At 42.0% G+C, this 22633-nt stretch overlaps 1 protein-coding gene across 3 annotated transcripts in view; it reads right to left on the bottom strand.

Annotated features, from left to right (window-relative positions):
* The window catches only part of LOC311126976 (glucocorticoid-induced transcript 1 protein-like), a 49980-nt gene that overhangs the window by 24911 nt on the left and 2436 nt on the right, over window positions 1-22633 (bottom strand). For 2 of the 3 annotated variants that reach the window (XM_084158702.1, XM_084158701.1), the window contains exon 2: window positions 6801-6955. In XM_084158702.1, the coding sequence (XP_084014828.1) occupies window positions 6801-6955 (155 nt within the window). The remainder of the gene's footprint in view (window positions 1-6800; window positions 6956-22633) is intronic. The other variant, XM_084158703.1, reaches the window with a different exon arrangement.

A 22633-nucleotide genomic window follows, 5' to 3' on the forward strand; every position in this document is an offset into this window, starting at 1 on the left:
TTGAGTTCCTGTACGTTACCACAATCACACCATGAGTAGCTAAAGATACAACTCCACCTTTCTTTTTCCCAGAGAGTTATTTCTTCCTGTCCACGCAATGCGTGAAGAACCCTGCTGGCTGAATGAATGGGGACAGTATATCCGGAGAGAGCCATGATTCCATAAAACAGAGTATGTTGCAGTCCCTGATGTCTCGCTGGAATGAGATCCTCGCCCTGAGCTTGTCTATTGTCCAGGGACTGAACGTTAGCGAGTAATATACTTGGAAGCGGTGGATGGTATGCACGCATCCTGAGTCTGACTAGGAGCCCACTCCTCTTCTCAGGCGACGGTGTCTTGGAGCAGCCCCCGGGATGAATGGAACTGCCTCGAGGCAGGGAAGTCGAATTTCTGATGAGTGACTGTGGACGTAATATCCCAAAGTTATTTTAGGATGTTATGTAATAATGCAAGAAATGTTCGGAGCTAATAATGTAAGAAATAACACAAAAAACATATATACTGCAAAGTTGGCTAGGAGCTAGAAACAGGGCGACCATGTCTGTCAGTGCCATCTTGTATATTGCCAGGCTCTTTCAACACATGGCAGGCATCAGACAGGGATTAAATAGAGTGTGTGCTGTGACAAAGAATAGTCCTAGCTCTGTGTGTCTGCTTTCAAGAGGGCAAAGAGAGTGAATAAAGAAAGAGAGAGGGAATAAAGAAAGACAGAGCGAGAGAGACAGAATGAAATCCCAAGTTCAAGAACATTGGGAAATGGCGGCTCTCCAAAATGGTTTGTTTTTTTGTGTAGAATACGTCACCTCATTTCACCTTATTATTTTTGGCAGTTATGCCTTCATCAAAGCATCCGAGAATATACACTGTAAGGGCCAATGGAAGTGCTAGGCCAGTGCTGTAGCTGGAAGCGGTAGTAAATATTGTAAAATGGTGAGCTGAGTTATTCTATTAATCTGTGGAGACTTCACATTTCAAAGGTTGTCTTCTGTAATCAGTTCAACACCATCACCAAGCCAGGCAGGAAATAGAGAGAGAAAGCTTTGAACATAGCCTTTTTCATCTCCTCTTTAAAGAGAAGAGGAGGGGGAGTACACACACAGAGAGAGTTACACACACACACGCACACAGACACACCATATCCTCTCCTCTTACAATGGACCATGTGTGACCGCATACCGATCCCTGCCCTGCATGTGTTCTGTCAATGAACAAACACTCCAAAGGGAAATTCCAGGTTTTCCGTTGGTTAGGGTTCGGACTGTTCGGCATATGAAAGGTGTCTTTATGGCACAAGCCATGGATAAACCTTGATCCGATGCCGAGGACGAGAGCAGGTCCGTACTGCACATGTGGATATGGCAGATTTTTCCATGCATGTGGACAAAGAGCTGAAGTGAAGGAAAAGTGGAATGGACGGGTTGATTCATACAGTAAACCGGCTGTCAGGTTGATTCATACAGTAAACCGGCTGTCAGGTTGATTCATACAGTAAACCGGCTGTCAGGTTGATTCATACAGTAAACCGGCTGTCAGGTTGATTCATTCAGTAAACCGGCTGTCAGGTTGATTCATACAGTAAACCGGCTGTCAGGTTGATTCATACAGTAAACCGGCTGTCAGGTTGATTCATACAGTAAACCGGCTGTCAGGTTGATTCATTCAGTAAACCGGCTGTCAGGTTGATTCATACAGTAAACCGGCTGTCAGGTTGATTCATACAGTAAACCGGCTGTCAGGTTGATTCATACAGTAAACCGGCTGTCAGGTTGATTCATACAGTAAACCGGCTGTCAGGTTGACTCCGCAGTAATATGGTTTTTGAGATGATCTAGCAATATGGCGTTTGGATGGGCTGAGGAGGTTATTAGGCCCTGGTTGCCGAGCAGTAAAAACAGGATGTAGGAGGTCATCGGGGGCTGATACTGTCATGGTTCATGTGAGGTCGAATGACATTATGAAGGGCAGCTCGGAACAGCTAAAGATGGATTTTAAAGAACTGATTGGGTCACTACTTGACACCAACAAATGCCCCCTAATATCTGGCCTTCTGCCCTCCCTAAATCGTGGAATTTAACGGTTCAGCAGACTTTTAGCCCACCATAACTGACTACAAGACTATTGCAGCTCTGTGGGTGTAACATTTATTGACCATTTTATACCTTCTGGAAACAAAGCTTGTATTATAAGGAGGATGGGATCCACCCAAATCATTTGGGTTCCAGGATCCTTTCACAGCATTATAAGGCTGCATTGAGACACTGACTTATCAATGACCCAAGACCAGCTCATTTAATCCCTACCATTGTGTCGCTGAGTCATAATGCTTCAGCAAATATACATTATCCCAGGGGCATTGGAAGACACAATGTAAGTAACCTAATTTATGTCCCTCTTACTTCCCTGAATGCCTCTGCTGATCCTACAGCTATTGTATGCAGTAATCATATGCCTATGAACCAGAGTTATACTGTTAGCACTGAGGTGGTGTGCCCTAGCAGGAAGTCCACTGTGTGCAGCTCACCCTGCACTAACATTAAGAAAATGACTGTAAAAACTGTTAAATCCCTGTGGATTGATGAGGAATTGAAAAACTGTATGGTTGAGAGGGATGAAGCAAAATAAATAGCAAATAGGTCTGGCTGTACAAAGAATGATAGTAAAAAGCTTTGGAGCACCTTAAATTAAATTTTGGACAAAAAGGCAAACGCTGCTCCATCATGCATTGAATCAGATGGCTCATTCATAATAAAACCCACTGATATTGCCAAGTACTTTAATGATTTTTTCATTGGCAAGATTAGAAAACTTAGGCATGACCTGCCAGCAACAAACGCTGACACTACACATCCAAGTATATCTGACCAAATTATGAAAGACAAGCATTGTAATTTTGAATTCCGTAAAGTAAGTGTGGAAGAGGTGAAAAAATTATTGTTGTCTATCAACAATGACAAGCCACTGGGGTGTGACAACTTGGATGGAAAATTACTGAGCAATCCTATTTGCAATATCTTCAATTTAAGCCTACTAGAAAGTGTCTGCCCTCAGGCCTGGAGGGAAGCAAAAGTTATTCCCCTACCTGATAATAAAGCCCCCTTTACTGGCTCAAATAGCCGACCAATCAGCCTGTTACCAAACATTTGTAAACTTTTGGAAAAAATGGTGTTTGACCAGATCCATTGACAACAGACTTTCAGCACGCTTATAGGGAAGGACATTCAACAAGCACAGCACTTGACACAAATGACTGATGATTGGCTGAGAGAAATTGATGATAAAAAGATTGTGGAGGCTGTTTTGTTAGACTTCAGTGCGGCTTTGGACATTGTCGATCATAGTCTATTACCTGTCTAACAGAACACAGAGGGTGTTCTATAACAATTTCCATGTAGAATAAGGAATTCCCCAGGGCAGCTGTCTAGGCCCCTTACTTTTTTCAATCTTTACTAACGACACGCCACTGGCAGTGTGTCTATGTATGCGGATGACAACACTATACGCGTCAGCTACCACAGTGACTGAAATGACAGCAACACTTAACAAAGAGCTGCAGTTAGTTTCAGAATGGGTGGCAAGGAATAAGTTAGTGCTAAATATTTCAAAAACTAAAAACATTGTATTTGGGACAAATTATTCACTAAACCCTAAACCTCAACTAAATCTTGTAATGAATAATATGGTAATTGATTAATTTGAGGAGACTAAACTGCTTTGGATAAGAGCGTCTGCTAAATGACGTAAATGTAAATGTAAATGTTGTAGTAACCCTGGATTGTAATCTGTCATGGTCAAAATATATTGATACAACAGTAGCTAGGATGGGGAGAAGTCTGTCTATAATAAAGCGCTGCTCTGCATTCTTAACAGCACTATCAACAAGGCAGGTCCTACAGGCCCTAGTTTTGTCGCACCTGGACTACTGTTTAGTCGTGTGGTCAGGTGCCACAAAGAGGGACTTAAGAAAATTGCAATTGGCTCAGAACAGGGCATCACGGCTGGCCCTTGGATGTACACAGAGAGCTAACATTAATAATATGCATGTCAATCTCTCCTGGCTCAAAGTGGAGGAGAGATTGACTTCATCACTACTTGTATATGAGAGGTATTGACATGTTGAATGAACCGATTCATACCCCACAAGACATGCCATCAGAGGTCTCTTCACAGTCCCCAAGTCAAGAACAGATTATGGGAGGCGCACAGTACTACATAGAGCCATGACTACATGGAACTCTATTCCACATCAAGTAACTCATGCCAGCAGTAAAATTAGATTTAAAAACAGATACAAATACACCCTATGGAACAGCGGGGACTGTGAAGCAACACAAACATAGACACATGCATACAAACACACAATAACATACGCACTATACACACATGGATTTTGTGTTATAGATATGTGGTAGTAGAGTAGAGGCCTGAGGGCACAAACTTAATATGTTGTGAAATCTGTTATGAATGTATTGTAATGCTTTTAAAATGTATAACTGCCTTAAATTTGCTGGACCCCAGGAAGAGTTGCTGCTGCCTTGGCAGCAACTAATGGGGATCCATAATAAATACAAATACTTCTTGCTCTCGGCATAATCTTAGTGCTATGTGTTTGGGCATGTCTGTCATAACGTGGAAGGATGGTGTGGGGGTTGCAGGTCACAGCACGGTACAGAATAGGACCAGGAAGTCGAGGAGGAAGACAAGGGGGAGGAGGAGAACATTCTAGGTCACAGACCCAATGGGTGAGAATTACAGAATAGAACGAGGAAAAGTTGAGGAGTGGAAGAAGGAGAAAGAGGAGGAGGAGAATGACAAGGAGGAGGAAGGGAAAATTCCAGCCGCAGCTGGATTGGCAGCAACGTGGTACAGTACAAACAGTTGACTTCCTCTGACAAGCAGAAGCAGTGTGTCACACAGACAGACAGGCGCTCACATGTTCTCCACAATGACACCTATGTGCTGCCATGACGCCCAGGGCCTACTTGGTCAATACAAAGAATGTCAGGCAGGTTAATACAGAGAGCCAGGCTAGTTAATCTATAGTAAGGCTAGACAGGCCCACAGATGCGTAGGTGGTAAACGTCAAAGTGACTGGTGGAAACAGGGTGTGTAGACCAGTGAAAGAGGGCAACAGAGGCTAATTCATATCTGTGTGGGTAAGTGAATCAGTGACTGAGTACTGTACAAACTGGACTGCCACTAGTAACTTGAAAGAGCCCACTTCCCTACGGTGATGTTAATTTGATCACTTTTGTTGCTGCGAAATTTCCGGCAAGCTCATAGCCTAACCACAGATTAATAAACATTGTGGTCTAAATGTTCAAATCCTGTTGCTGCAGGATTATTTTGCTGTGACAATATAAAGTGCCTTCGGAAAGTATTCAGACCCCTTGACTTTTTCCACATTTTGTTACGTTACAGCCTTATTCTAAAATAGAAAACAGTTTTTTATAGAAATGTTGGCACATTTATAAAAATATAAAAAACAGAAATACCTTATTTACATAAGTATTCAGACCCTTTGCTATGAGACTCTAAATTGAGTTCAGGTGCATCCTCTTTCCATTGATCACCCTTAAAATGTTTCTACAACTTGATTGGAGTCCACCAGTATTAAATTCAATTGATTGGACATGATTTGGAAAGGCACACACCTGTCTATACAAGGTCCCACAGTTGACAGTGCATGTCAGAGCACAAACAAAGGTCGAAGGAATTGTCTGTAGAGCGCCGAGACATAATTGTGTCGAGGCACAGATCTGGGGAAGGGTACCAAAAAAATTCTGCAGCATTGAAGGTCCCCAAGAACACAGTGGCCTCCATCATTCTTAAATGGAAGAGGTTTGGAACCACCAAGACTCTTCCTAGAGCTGGCTGCCCGGCCAAACTAAGCAATCGGGGGAGAAGGGCCTTGGTCAGGGAAGTGACCAAGAACCTGATGGTCACTCTCACATAGCTCTAGAGTTCCTCTGTGGAGATTGGAGAACCTTCCAGAAGGACAACCATCTCTGCAGCACTCCACCAATCAGGCCTTTATGGTAGAGTGGCCAGATGGAAGCCATTCCTCAGTAAAAGGCCCACTTGGAGATTGCCAAAAGGCACCTAAAGGACTCTCAGACCATGAGAAACAAGATTCTCTGGTCTGATGAAACCAAGATTTAACGCTTTGGCCTGAATACCAAGCATCATCACGTCTGGAGGAAACCTGGCACCATTCCTATGGTGACGCATGGTGGTGGCAGCATCATGCTGTGGGGGTGTTTTTCAGCGGCAGGATCGAGGCAAAGATGAACGGAGCCAAGTACAGAGAGATCCTTGATGAAAACCTGCTCCAGAGCACTCAGGACCTCAGACTGAATGTCCTTGAGTGGCCCAGCCAGAGCCCGGACTTGAACCCAATCTAACATCTCTGGAGAGACCTGAAAATAGTGTGTAGATTGATGAGGGGAAAAAACTATTTAATAAATGTTTGAATAAGTCTGTAACCTAACAAAATGTGGAAAAAGTCAAGGGGTGTTAATACTTTCCGAAGGCACAGTATGTAAAATTAAGATCCTACCTGTCCTTCACCTCAGTGTGCTAGTTCAAAACTAGCATGCTTTGCAGATCAAACTCTGCAGATCAGCAAACCAGAGCAATCAATAAACCAGAGATAACAAAAAATCTAGTTTCTTCTAGCTGGAATATCGTCAGTTCTTTCTTGTTGAATTAAATGCCACATGCATTAATCTCTGTAGGGGGACCGAACAAAGCGTGAAACATGAAGGGTAGGGTAGGGGGACTGGAAGTGAGGAGGCCCCTACCTGAGTTGATTTATCTTTCATGCACGAGGGGTAGTGCACATGGTGGTTGCGAGGCCACTGGCCAGTGAGGTAGGGGCCAGTGATGGTACCCAGGGAGGAAGTCCGCCGGATGGCTCCCGAGTTACGCACCTGCAGCTGGGGTTTGGACCTCTCTACTGGAGGGGGGAGAGAGAGACATTTTAATTGAGGAGGCTCTCAAAAGACAATGCCTGATCCAGTCCAATACGTTTGTGTTTATAATCTATTCACAACTGATCAGATTACTATGCCAATCCACCTTCACATTCTGTACAGTCAGAAGCAATCCCCACAATCTATTTTCTAGAGGCAATTTGTGAGGATGCAGACTGAGACAACAATGTCACTGTGTTGTTGTCAGAGACTGCAGGTTGACTTGGTTACCCTTGGAGAAGCCCAGCCAGTCCTCCCTCACGGTGAGGCAAAACCTGATAAAAGTACCTCACACACACACACAAGGCTCTCTCCAGGCTCACTGGGACCTGAGGATCTGGGTCAAGGGCTGTGTGTTTGGTCTAGCAACACTGTCTGGTGTGTGTGTACAGTCGTGGTCAAAAGTTTTGAGAATGACACAAATACTAATTTTCACAAAGTCGGCTGCCTCAGTTTTGATGATGGCAATTTGCATATACTCCAGAATGTCATGAAGAGTGAGCAGATAAATTGAAATGACTTGCAAAGTCCCTCTTTGCCATGAAAATGAATTAAATCCCCAAAAAACATTTCCACTGCATTTCAGCCCTGCCACAATAGGACCAGCTGCCGTCATGTCAGTGATTCTCTCGTTAATACAGGTGTGAGTGTTGACGAGGACAAGGCTGGAGATCACTCTGTCATGCTGATTGAGTTAGAATAACAGACTGGAAGCTTTAAAAGGAGGGTGGTGATTGAAATCATTGTTCTTCCTCTGTTAACCATGGTTACCTGCAAGGAAACACGTGCAGTCATCATTGCTTTGCACAAAAAGGGCTTCACAGGCAAGGATATTGCTGCTAGTAAGATTGCACCTAAATCAACCATTTATCGGAATCTCAAGAACTTCAAGGAGAGAGGTTCAATTGTTGTGAAGAAGGCGTCAGGGCACCCAAGAAAGTCCAGCAAGCGCCAGGACAGTCTCCTAAAGTTGATTCAGCTGTGGGATCGGGGCACCACCAGTGCAGAGCTTGCTCAGGAATGGCAGCAGGCAGGTGTGAGTGCATCTGCACGCACAGTGAGGCGAAGACTTTTGGAGGATGGCCTGGTGTCAAGAAGGGCAGCAAAGAAGCCACTTCTCTCCCAGGAAAAACAGCAGGGACAGACTGATATTCTGCAAAAGGTACAGGGATTGGACTGCTGAGGACTGGGGTAAAGTCATTTTCTTTGATAAATCCCCTATCCGATTGTTTGGGGCATCTGGAAAACACCTTGTCTGGAAAAGACAAGGTGAGCGCTACCATCAGTCCTGTGTCATGCCAACAGTAAAGCATCCTGAGACCATTCATGTGTGGGGTTGCTTCTCAGCCAAGGGAGTGGGCTCACTCACAATTTTGCCTAAGAACACAGACATGAATAAAGAATGGTACCAACACATCCTCCGAGAGCAACTTCTCCCAACCATCCAAGAACAGTTTGGTGACGACCATTGCCTTTTCCAGCATGATGGAGCACATTGCCATAAGGCAAAAGTGATAACTAAGTGGCTCGGGGAACAAAACATCGACATTATGGGTCCATGGCCAGGAAACTCCCCAGACCTTAATCCCATTGAGAACTTGTGGTCAATCCTCAAGAGGCGGGTGGACAAACAAAAACACACAAATTCTGACAAACTCCAAGCATTGATTATGCAAGACTGGGCTGCCAACAGTCAGGATGTGGCCCAGAAGTTAATTGACAGCATGCCAGGGCTGATTGCAGAGGTCTTGAAAAAGAAGATTCAACACTGCAAATAATGACTATTTGCATAAACTTAATGTAATTGTCAATAAAAGCCTTTAACACTTAATGGAATGCTTGCAATTATACTTCAGTATACCATAGTAACATCTGACAAAAATATCTCATAACACTGAAGCAGCGAACTTTGTGAAGACCAACACTTACTTGTGTCATTCTCAAAACGTTTGACCACGACTGTACACTACTGGTCAAAAGTTTTATAACACCTACTCATTCAAGGGTTTTTCTTTATTTTTACCATTTTCTACATTATAGAATAATAGTGAAGACATCAAAACTATGAAATAACACATATGGAATCATGTAGTAACCAAAATAGTGTTAAAAAAACATCAACATATATTTAATATTTGAGATTCTTCAAATAGCCACCCTTTGCCTTGATAATAGCTTTGCACACTCTTGGCATTCTCTCAACCAGATTCACCTGGAATGCTTTTCCAACAGTCTTGAAGGAGTTCCAACAGATGCTGAGCACTTGATGGCTGCTTTTCCTTCACTCGCCGTCCGACTCATCCCAAGATCTGAATTTGGTTGAGGTGTGGGGATTGTGGAGGCCAGGTCATCTGATGCAGCACTCCATCACTCTCCTTCTTGGTAAAATAGCCCTTACACAGCCTGGAGGTGTGTTATGTCATTGTCCTGTTGAAAAACAAATGATAGACCCACTAAGCCCAAACCAGATTGGATGGTGTATCGATGCAGAATGCTGTGGTAGCCATGCTGGTTAAGTGTGCCTTGAATTCTAAATAAAATCACAGAAAGTGTTACCAGCAAAGCACCCCCACACCTCCATGCTTTTCGGTGGGAAATACACATGCAGAGATTATCCGTTCACCCACACCGCGTCTCACAAAGACACGGCGGTTGGAACCAAAAATCTCAAATTTGGACTCCAGACCAAAGGACAGATTTCCACCGGTCTAATGTCCATTGCTCTTGTTTCTTGGCCCAAGCAAGTCTCTTCTTCTTATTGGTGTCCTTTAGTAGTAGTTTCTTTGCAGCAATTCAACCATGAAGGCCTGATTCACAGTCTCCTCTGAACAGTTCATGTTGAGAACAGTCTGTTACTTGAACTCTGTGAAGCATTTATTTAGCCTGCAATCTCTGAGGCTGGTAACTCTAATGAACTTATCCTCTGCAGCAGAGGTAACTCGGGGTCTTCCATTCCTGTGGCGGTCCTCATGAGAGCCAGTTTCATCATGGCGGTCCTCATGAGAGACAGTTTCATCATAGCGCTTGATGGTTTTTGCGACTGCACTTGAAGAAACTTTCAAAGTTCTTGAAATGTTCCGTATTGACTGACCATCATGTCTTAAAGTAATGATGGACTGTCGTTTCTCTTTGCTTATTTGAGCTGTTCTTGCCATAATATGGACTTGGTCTTTTACCAAATAGGGCTATCTTCTGAATACCCCCTACCTTGTCACAACACAACTGATTGGCTCAAACGCATTAAGAAGGAACTACATTATTTTAAGAAGGCACACCTGTTAATTGAAATGCATTCCAGGTGGCTACCTCATGAAGCTGGTTGAGAGAATGCCAAGAGTGTGCAAAGCTGTCATCAAGGCAAAGGGTGGCTATTTGAAGAATCTCAAATATAAAATATATTTTGATTTGTTTAACACTTTTTTGGTTACTACATGATTCCATATGTGTTATTTCATAGTGTTGATGTCTTCACTATTATTCTACAATGTAGAAAATTGTAAAAAAAAACAAAAAAAGAATAAAGAAAAACCCTTGAATGAGTAGGTGTTCTAAAACGTTTGACTGGTAGTGTGTGTGTATGTGTGTGTATGTGTGTGTTTGTGTGTGTGTGTGTGTGTGTGTGATAGAAACAACAATATTTAAGCCCTCCTAACCCTGTGGCCTTGTATGGGGCTAGAATTTTCAAAAGCAAAAGGCTTCAACTCACACGGTACTAGCTAATGTATATATAGGCCTTCAGCAAAGTTGACCAAACAGGCCAGGTTTCTAAGAACAACATTCCAGTATGACATGAAACAGACTGGTGCTGTGTACCGTAACACCTCTGATTTATGGAGGACTTGATCTATGCTGAAGCCTCTCATAACTAGGAAATATTGAGTAAATGTTTATATTTTATTTTTCTGTGCTGCAAAACCTCAATGTACGGCTATGATCGCAGGTTTTGAGTGAAGCATTTGACATGTTTTTCAAAGAACCTAGCACAGCAGTGTTTTGTCCTTAAGTGTACTAGGTGGGCTTAAGGCGGCGGGCCCCCTTACCCTGCCCCTGAGCTGACTGACAAGCCCTGTAGGCCTTAGTCGGATCAAAGTCCACTGAGAAAAGGCACAGGGCAGGGTGACCTGGGGCAAATCCACTGGACTACACTAGTACATTCTGAGGGAACTAATAATAAGGCCTTGGCTGTGATCTGACACACTATGTCAAGCAGCAGTTAGCTGTATCAGGTCGGCAGAAGTCTGAAGAAGAACAGGAAGTAAGAAAGAGGAAATAATACGCAGAGCTCTTCTCAAAAGATGCTGCTTGTGTTTCTTCTCAGAAAGCTAAATCAGCATATCTGGTTGTCTGGCTTGAAGTCTTTTTCAGACTAAACACAAAAGCTCTGGGAAGCTTTAGAATTGTCGCATTTTAACACTTGTTTGGATGTTAGGGTTGCACAATTAATCTAATTCTCATTCAAAATTGCAATATTACAATGTGCAATATCCATATCGCAAGAGATCCACATCGCATGCAATATTTTGAAACTCCACTCAGCCGTGTGAAACGTCCATTTTTATAGTTTACTCCAGTCTTTGCTCCTCTTGCGGCTGCTTCCCACACACACCAAGCATGTCAATCAAGCAGCGCAGTTCCTCCTCCTCGCTGTTAGATTCACTATACGTTTGCATGCTGTTCTGTTAGGTCAAATGCAGTGATCAGATTATTCCAAACAAAAAGGATGCTGCTTTCCACTTTGCTTTTTAATATAAATAATTATATTTCTATGATTCCAACAGATCACCCGAGTGTTTTGATATATAGAGTGCATTCGAAAAGTATTCAGACCCCTTGACTTTTTCCACATTTTGTTACGTTACAGCCTTATTCTAAAATGGGTTAAATTTTACCACAGGTGGACTCCAATCAAGTTGTAGAAACATCTCAAGGATGATCAATGGAACCAGGATGCACCTGAGCTCAATTTCGAGTCTCATAGCAAAGGGTCTAAATACTTATGTAAATAAGGTATGTTTTTTATTTTAAATACATTTGCTAAAATTTCTAAAAACCTGTTTTCACTTTGTGATTATGGGGTATTGTGTGTATATTGATGAGAAAATACATTATTTTTAATCAATTTTAGAATAAGTCTATAACGTAACAAAATATGGAAAAAGACAAGGGGTCTGAATACTTTCCGAATGCACTGTATATTGCAAGTCAAATCGCAATTGCAATTTAGTAAAATTATACAAATATTTTGCCCATATCGTGCAGCCCTAACACACTTCTCTTCAAACATATTGGACTTTTCATCATTTGATTTGTATGTTGTAACTTAATCATTTAAATGTTTGTTGTTCTACTACACTCTTAGAAAAAAACTGTGCTATCTAGAACCTAAAAGGGTTCTTCGGCTGTCCCCATAGGACAGGGTTCTTCAATTCCGGTCCTGGAGGGCCAAAACACTTCTGTTTTTTATTTCTACCTGGTAGTTAATTGCACTCACCTGGTGTCCCAGGTCTGAATTAGCCCCTGATTAGAAGGAGAGGATGAAAAACAGAGGTGTTTCGGCCCTCCAGGACCGGAATTGAAGAACCCCTTTTGGTTCCAAGTAGAACCGTTTTGGGTTCCATGTAGAACCCTTTCCACAGAGGGTTCTACATGAAACCCAAATTGGTTCTACCTGGAACCAACAAAGGTTATTCAAAGTAGTGTTGCACGGTATATTGGAACCACGGTAATATCACAGTACGAAAACGTCATGATCCTTATGATACCCACATTTTTGAATACCATAGTACCGTTTCATATGATACTACCATATTTTTCAGCCCTACCGATTTAAAGAACCAGCTGGCGAATCTTATAAAATGTTTATAAAGTCAGTTTTTTAAATAAATTCAGTAAAAAAATTTAAGCAACAGCAACTATTCTCTTGTTTGCGCCAGTCCAATAATGTCCACTTCACTTTCATGCGCATATCACGTGGCAGCTGTAACCTGCCAGCTGCATCCCCTTCCACCCATCACTCACCTGCTTCTCTCCTTCCACTCCTCCTGCGCATCTTTTCCTCCATCAGTTTTTTATTTATAATTTAGCCGTGATGGCGAGTGGTGATGCAGTCCCTGATAAGTCTTCTGTTACATTTTGTACATTTTATACATTGGAGCAGAGTGAGCATAGTTTGATACATTGTATATTCCCTCCCTGGTATAAGACCACAGGGCAGTCTGAGTAGGCTTTGCAAGTTCGCTGTCACCCATCAGTGCCAGAGAGGGGAAACAGATTCGCAACAGGCATGCTTGCAGCTTTACAGCAATGAAAACGACTTGTCTCTAGCTCAAAACGGCAAAAAATATATATGACTCATATTACCAGAGCTACCTTTTTTCTTCCTGCGCGATTTCAAGCACATTTGATATAATTTCACAAACCATGTCGCGGGCCCTTTTAAATTATATATATTATATATATCCCGGGTCACTAATTATTGGTTTGATAACAAACAATGTTGTTCAGCCATGTTACCTAGCTAGCTAACCACCTGGTAACTTGACAGTAGGTCTAGGCTAATTTGATTGGCACAGGAAGAAAGGGAAACGGTCTGCTACTCATGACAAGTGCTTCAAAGGTAGGATTCATATAGGCCTAAACTATATCAAAAATCAATTTATTTCTTAAATTATGTTTGGTGCCTAACGTTTTTAAAGTTGGGAGCAGTGTGTATGTGTTTGTGGGAGAGAGAGAGAGAGAGAGAGAGAGAGAGAGAGTGTGGTGTAAGTATGAGAGGGAAACAGAGAGAGTGTGTGAGGAAGAGTGTGTGCGTTTGTGTGCTTACTGAAGAGTAAAGAGGGTTTCATGCAGTGTTTTCCCCTTACTGCCACAGTGACATGCAGATCACTCTTCATGTATATTCCTTCCTCCCATTCCTCCAGCCAAATCACAGGTAGGCCTTTGCAAATATGAGCAAATCAGCCATTCTATTCAGTATCTATTATACAGTGAACAGTGTGAAGTTAAATTCTATGTGTTGTACTGGTTAGAAGTGTGAATATCAGTGACATGTTTTTTTGTGTAGCACATGCACATAACATTTAGAAAACAGGAACAAGCGTCGGTGGGACCGGGCGAACAGGACGCTAGGCCACTCAGAATGTTTGTACCGCGGTATCATGATAGTTGGCCTGGTATCTTTGGTAAAACTTTGGTATCGTGACAACACTACTTCAAAGGGTTCTCCTATGTGGACAGCCGCTTCTAGATAGCACCCTTTTTTCTAAGAGTGTAGGCCTTCCTCACACCAGCTCTGCAGCCTCGGGCTGTGTCTGTAATGGTTAGCCTAGTTACACTAGGAAGTGACACATAGAAGATTATTGCTCATGATGAGGCTAGGTGGAACCGGTCTGAGCTCCAAACGGATAAAGTGTTCCACCGAGATGTGCAGGCTTGTCCTAGGGCCTAGTAGACCCACAACATTAGGTCTACTGGACAGGCTTCTTCTAGTCCTATAGACCTACAGCATTAGGTGTCTTGCATCCTGGCACATACACCTTTCGCTCCCAGTTATTTTTCCAGTTTCCTGAGAGCAGATGAAAGAGAGAGAGGAGCATGACTCTGCCAGGTGCTGTCACAGATCGCATGTGTCTGTCTGTGTGTGTGTGTGTGTGTGTGTGTGTGTGTAAATATGAGTTTGCATGTGCCTCCTCATTCCTAGGCCTTTGCGTTACGTAGGTATTCAATGACTAACAAACTACACCAACCACCTTAGGAGAGTTCTTTCAGTCCAGGTCAGAACAAGGTGTGTGTTTGACCTTTTCCAAAAAGTGACATAGTATAGGGAAAAAGCTACACAGAACATACATACACAGACATGTTACCATTGGCCTAGGGAACTGAAAACATCTGTCACAAATAAAGGTCATCTAAAACACTCCCTCTTTTGTCATAGTTGGCAAAACAAGCATTAATATCAACATAAGGGAACGAGAAAAACAAACATCAGTTTGATAATATCTGATGCAACGATGTGTAAATCCCTGTCGAACAAGGGGGAAAAACTGTAAAGGAATGGATATACAGTACCAGTCAAAAGTTTGGACACACCTACTCATTTATTTTTACTATTTTCTACATTGTAGAATAAAAGTGAAGACTTCAAAACTATGAAATAACACATATGGAATCATGTAGTAACCAAAAAAGTGTTAAACAAATCAAAATACAGTTGAAGTCGGAGGTTTACATACACTTAGGTTGGAGTCATTAAAATTCGTTTTTCAACCACTCCACAAATTTCTTGTTAACAAACTATAGTTTTGGCAAGTCGGTTAGGACATCTACTTTGTGCATGACACAAGTAATTTTTCCAACAATTGTTTACAGACAGATTACTTCACTTATAATTCAGAAGTTTACATACACGAAGTTGACTGTGCCTTTAAACAGCTTGGAAAATTCAGGAAAATTATGTCATGGTTTAGAAGCTTCTGATAGGCTAATTGACATTATTTGAGTCAATTGGAGGTGTACCTGTGGATATATTTCAAGGCCTACCTTCAAACTCAGTGCCTCTTTGCTTGACATCATGGGAAAATCAGAAGAAATTAGCCAAGACCTCAGCAAGAAAATTGTAGACCTCTACAAGTCTAGTTCACCCTTGGGAGCAATTTCCAAACGCTTGAAGGTACCACGTTCATCTGTACAAACAATAGTACGCAAGTATAAACACCATGGGACCACGCAGCCGTCATACCACTCAGGAAGGAGACGCGTTTTGTCTCCTAGAGATGAACACACTTTGGTGCGAAAAGTGCAAATCAATCCCAGAACAACAGCAAATGACCTTGTGAAGATGCTGGAGGAAACAGGTATAAAATTATCTATATCCACAGTAAAAATTAGTCCTATATCAACATAACCTGAAAGACCGCTCAGCAAGGAAGAAGCCACTGCTCCAAAACCGCCATAAAAAAGCCGGACTACGGTTTGCAACTGCACATGGGGACAAAGATCGTACTTTTTGGAGAAATGTCCTCTGGTCTGATGAAACAAAAATAGAACTGTTTGTCCATAATGACCATCGTTATGTTTGGAGGAAAAAGGGGAAGGCTTGCAAGCCGAAGAACACCATCCCAACCGTGAAGTACGGGGTGGCAGCATCATGCTGTGTGGGTGCTTTGCTGCAGGAGGGCCTGGTGCACTTCACAAAATAGATGGCATCATGAGGAAGGAAAATTATTTGGATATATTGAAGCAACATCTCAAGACATCAGTCAGGAAGTTAAAGCTTGGTCGCAAATGGGTCTTCCAAATGGACAATGACCCCAAGCAAACTTCCAAAGTTGTGGCAAAATGGCTTAAGGACAACAAAGTCAAGGTATTGGCGTGGTCATCACAAAGCCCTGACCTCAATCCTATAGAAGATGTGTGGGCAGAACTGAAAAAGCGTGTGCGAGCGAGGAGGCCTACAAACCTGACTCAGTTACACCAGCTCTGTCAGCAGGAATGGGCCAAAATTCACCCAACTTATTGTGGGAAGCTTGTGGAAGGCTACCCGAAACGTTTGACCCAAGTTAAACAATTTAAAGGCAATGCTACCAAATACTAATTGAGTGTATGTAAACTTCTGACCAACTGGGAATGTGATGAAAGAAATAAAAGCTTAAATAAATCATTCTCTCTCCTATTTTTCTGACATTTCACATTCTTAAAATAAAGTGGTGATCCTGTGTCAAATCGGAGGGCCTGTTGTCTGGACCTATGGCAGTCTCTATGGGGTTGCCACAGGGTTAAATTCTTGGGCTGACTCTTTTCTCTGTGTATATCAATGATGTCGCTCATGCTGCTGGTGAATCTCAGATCCACCTCTACGCAGACGACACCATTTTGTATACATCCTTCATTGGACACTGTGTTAACAAACCTCCAAACAAGCTTCAATGCCTTACAACACTCCTTCCGTAGCCTCCAACTGCTCTTAAAAACACTAGTAAAACTAAATGCATGCTCTTCAATTGAACGCTGCTGGCACCCGCCCACCCGACTAGAATCACTACTCTCGACGGGTCTGACCTAGTGTATGTGGACAACTACAAATACCTAGGTGTCTGGTTAGACTGTAAACTCTCCTTCCAGACTCACATTGAGCATCTCCAATCCAAAGTTAAATCTAGAATCGGCTTCCTATTTCGCAACAAAGCCTCCTTCACTCATGCTGCCAAACATGCCCTCATAAAACTGACTATCCTACCGATCCTTGACTTCGGCAATGTCATTTACAAAATAGCCTCCAACACTCTACTCAGAAAATTGGATGTAGTCTATCACAGTGCCATCCGTTTTATCACCAAAGCCCCATATACTACTCACCACTGTGACCTGTATGCTCTTGTTGGCTGGTCCTCACTACATATTCGTCGCCAAACCCACTGGCTCCAGGCCATCTATAAATCACTGCTAGGCAAATCCCCGCCTTATCTTAGCTCATTGGTCACCATAGCAACACCCACCTGTAGTATGCGCTCCAGCAGGTATATCTCACTGGTCATCCCCAAAGCCAACACCTCCTTTGGCCGCCATTCCTTCCAGTTCTCTGCTGCCAATGACTGGAACGAACTGCAAAAATCTCTGAAGCTGGAGACTCTTATCTCCCTCACTAACTTTAAGCATCAGATGTCAGAGCACCTTACCGATCACTGCACAGCCCATCTGAAATTAGCCCACCCAACTACCTCATCTCCATATTGTTATTTATTTTGCTAATTTGCACCCCAGTATCTCTATTTGCACATCATCTCTTGCACATCTATCATTCCAGTGTTAATACTAATTGTAATTATTTTGCACTATGGCCCATTTATTGCCTTACCTCCATAACTTGCTACATTTGCACACACTGTATATATATATTATATGTTGTATTTTTGACTTTATGTTTTGTTTTACCCCATATGTAACTCTGTGTTGTTGTTTTTATCGCACTGCTTTGCTTTATCTTGGCCAGGTCGCAGTTGTAAATGAGAACTTGTTCTCAACTGGCTTACCTGGTTAAATAAAGGTGAAATAAAATAAATAAAAATTCTAACTGACCTAAAACAGGGAATTTTTACTAGGATTAAATGTCAGGAATTGTGAAAAACTGAGTTTAAATGTATTTGGCTAAGGTGTATGTAAACTTCCGACTTCAACTGTATATGTAATATTTGAGATTCTTCAAAGTAGCCACCCTTTGCCTTGGTGACAGATTTGCACACTCTTGGCATTCTCTCAACCAGCTTCATGAGGTAGTCACCTGGAATGCATTTCAATTAACAGGTGTGCCTTGTTAAAAGTTCATTCGTGGAATTTCTTTCCTTCTTAATCTGTTTGAGCCAATCAGTTGTGTTGTGACAAGGTAGGGGTGGTATACAGAAAATAGCCCTACTTGGTAAAAGACCAAGTCCATATTATGGCAAGAACAGCTCAAATAAGCAAAGAGAAACGACAGTCCATCATTACTTTAAGACATGAAGTTCAGTCAATACGGAAAATGTCAAGAACTTTCAAAGTTTCTTTAAGTGCAGTCGCAAAAACCATCAAGCGCTATGGGCATTAGACCGGTGGAAATCTGTCCAAATTTGAGATTTTTGGTTCCAACCGCCGTGTCTTTGTGAGACACAGAGTAGGTGAACGGATGATCTCCGCATGTGCGGTTCCCACCATGAAGCATGGAGGAGGTGGTGTGATGGTGTGGGGGTGCTTTGCTGGTGACACTGTCAGTGATTTATTTAGAATTCAAGGCACACTTAACCAGCATGGCTACCACAGCATTCTGCAGCGATACACCATCCCATCTGGTTTGCGCTTACTGGGACTATCATTTGTTTTTCAACAGGACAATGACCCAACACACCTCCAGGCTGTGTAAGGGCAATTTGATCAAGAAGGAGTGATGGATTGCTGCATCAGATGACCTGGCCTCTACAATCACCCGACCTCAACCCAATTGAGATGGTTTGGGATGGGTTGGACCGCAGAGTGAAGGAAAAGCAGCCAACAAGTGCTCAGCACATATGGGAACTCCTTCAAGACTGTTGGAGAAGCATTCCAGGTGAAGCTGGTTGAGAGAATGCCAAGAGTGTGCAAAGCTGTCATCAAAGCAAAGGGTGGCTACTTTGAAGAATATAAAATATTACATGTTTTGATTTGTTTAACACTTTTTTTGGTTACTACATGGTTCCATGTGTTATTTCATAGTTTTGATGTCTTCACTATTATTCTACAATGTAGAAAATAGTAAAAATAAAGAAAAACCCTGGAATGAGTAGGTGTGCCCAAACTTTTGACTGGTACTGTATATGCACATGTTCAAAACAGACATTGCGATGTCTTCTTCAAAGCTAGGTAGTGTGACACACTGTCACGCGGAAGGTTAGAAAACCAACGGCACCAGTCAGATATCAAAGACTAAACATATAAACTGAGCTCTTCAGGGGACCATATCAAAATAAAGTCCAATGGTTACATTGGACTAATGGTTACAGTCAGGTTTCACAAGGTTTAGATAGAGAGCCAACCAGACAGCTGCTCTCACGATAGAAATGTAGTCAAATCTGCTTGGTTCCCATGCTAGGCCAACCTGCAGTCAGTTTAAAAAAATAATAGTTAAACAGAGCTGGAAAATATAGAATACGATACTATATGGAATAGGTCTACTATAAGTAATCCTTTTAAATAAAGCCACATGGCAGTTACAAAAACACAGTACTATTCAGGGCCTACTACTAATGAAGCCATGACAGTTACAAAGACTGTTCTAAGCCTACATACTTTCTCCTCAGGCCATAGGCTAACACCTACAGTAATAACACAAATTGCCATACCATAGCCTTTGACACGCTCATAAATGCACAGTGCAACCTTGCAGTTAACCCTAAGATGCTGAACAATGGTGAGGCATGGACCATTACCAGGGGAATAAACAGAGAGAAAGGAATGGTGTTGAATGACAGAGAAACTCTCCCACATCATACCAGAACAATGTTTGAGGGAACACATGCTTACATATGGAACACCTGTAATAACAGGACAATGTCACAGGTTTAGGCCTAGGTTACATATGTGACAGAAACAACAGCTAAAACATGCAATAACCATCAGTCTCAGGTCATTCAATAACCCTAATATCGTTATGGACTCAATTTCTATAGCATATTGACTATAGCATGACCATTCACAGGTTTACATTATGTGACTACTTACATGTGACTTAATGTGACTAAAACAACAACTAACCTAAACATTGAATGATTTAATGAAACTGGCCAAGATAGCTCCATTCCAAAAGTTTTGATGATACTCTCCCATGGAAATTATTGCCGATCTATGGCCTATACATACCAACCAGCTATAAAATCAGTGGCTCTGGATAAGAACTTCAGCTAAACAACTATTTTGGAAACTGAACTTCCTGCCTCTACATTGAGAGCTCCCATCATCATACCAACAAAAAATAAAGAAAAACACATATTCCCACTTTGGAATGATGCCCTGTGTGTATATGCTTTCCGGCGATTTCAATGATTTTCAGCCAGACCAAAAATTGAGATGTAAACAATAGAAGGAATGAGTTGAAATAACCTAACATTTGGGTCTGGTCACAGATACAAGCTTCTCTAGCCAAGATATAGGCTTAGCCTTTGATGTAGAAGCTATGGGACACTTATTTGACAGTTGTGACAGAAAAGTATGCGATTATTCAAAATTATAGTTCTTAAATAATGGTGTAGATGAAATCACTCTTACTGTGTATCCGAACAGTGTTGAAAGGTTTACAAAGGGGGTTAATAATATAATAATACATGCCACTTAGCAGACGCTGTTATCCAAAGCCACCTGCAGTAGAGAGTTCATATATTTTGAGTTTGCATGTGATCCCTGCAGGAATTGAACCCACAGTCTTTGTGTTGCCAGAGGTTGAATGCACAGCATTCACACAAGATACGCAATCCATCTCTATCTGCACAACTAACTCTTTCATTCAACACCTTACTATTTAAAGGCAACATTGACCATATTGTAGTTTCGAAGAGAGACCGGTTGTGTTCACTGTTCGAGGTGATGATGTCACCTGTTCAATCAGTCATAATCCCACTCTCACTTTAAATCTGTCTGATGGTTCAGCACAGGGTCACAGAAAGACTGTCACTAGCAGAACAGGCACTTTACATGAAAGATCCCTATAGATCTGTCCAAAAGTAGTAAACTAGGTGCCATTTTGGATGCCTGTGGCTCTGGTCAAAAGTAGTGCACTAGCTTAATATAGGACGTAGCTCACAGATCTGCAGTTTGGATCCTTTCATCAGGAAGTAGGTGGTTGTTGTTGTGTTGTGTTCCTTTAATGCCAAGCCTATTACAGGAAGCTGCCTTGACTTTGTTTTCCAGCTTCACGAGTGCGTAGTGGACTGGCTAATTAACTGATGCGTCACACACACAAACACTTTTCAGCGTAGTTTACAACCCTCTCTCTCTGAAGTTATACCTGGAGAGAGTTCACAAGAAGTCCCTTGTAGTTAATGACTTCAAGTGTCAAAAGGAACATATATTAGATTAGATAACACCTACGTAAACATATTCACTGTCCCACTGTTCATAACTTGACAGGCACAGAACCCCCCCCCCCACCCCACTTACTACCTGAAGATAAAACGGTTTCATTTTCTCCATTAAAGCTGTTCATGCCAGAGTTATGTATTCTAAATCACTCCCAGCCTACAGTCCTCTACAAGCTTGCTTTACAAGCTATACGCTTAAAGACCTGAAACCATAACGGCACAACTTTACAGCTTCACCACTTCTCGTCTCACGAATCCTCCATTTGTACAACAAGGTATTGATTCTTCTATACATAATGGGATATGAGCCAGATTCAATATGCTATGGAAATGCAAGCAGCATGTCTCTAACATATTTTAGTTAGGTTGCAGCAGTGCAGAATCAATGCCTCAACATAACACCCCTGTAGCAATGAGAGTTAGGCCTGTCTCTACTCCAACACAGAACTGACAGTGTCAGCCAACTTCAAACAGATGGTTTTAAACACCTTCCTATATTTTTGGTTCATATAAGCTAGATGACATCATCGTCATGCTTAAAGTTGCACTATGCAGTAAATGCTCCACCATTTCCTGGTAGCTTAAACTCTACTAGTTCGCTTAATTTCAGTTTATGTGACAAAATAAGCAAGTATAGTGTAGAAAATCACTGTACCATCTAAACAGCTGTGAAGTATATTTTCCATAACCAAAAATATTGTTGTTTCAACTGTTCGAAGCTGGTGTACAAAACTGAAATGAAAAGACAACAAAAACAAAACTTAAGAACGGGAAGCATAGAAATAGCGCACATAGAGCAGATCTACCGCTTCTTAGACTTGCTTTCAAGTTGAATGATAGATATATAACTCACATTTCTATGTGAATTTGGTCAGTCGCCAAAAAGTTTCAAATTTCCACTTTAAAAGGTAATGTGATGGAACGTCAGAATATGTCGCCATGGCCTGAACAACGGAACACTTTCAGCAGTGACCAACCAGTGTGAGCAGGAAGGAATGAACAGCCTGTCTCCTAACAGACCTGCCTGTCACCCATTATCAAACAAACAACATTTTTGCACAGACTTGTGCATGCTGCATAACCAAC

The sequence above is a fragment of the Coregonus lavaretus genome, assembly GCF_964263955.1.
Source record: "Coregonus lavaretus genome assembly, chromosome: 3".
Classification (NCBI taxonomy): Eukaryota; Metazoa; Chordata; class Actinopteri; order Salmoniformes; family Salmonidae; genus Coregonus; species Coregonus lavaretus.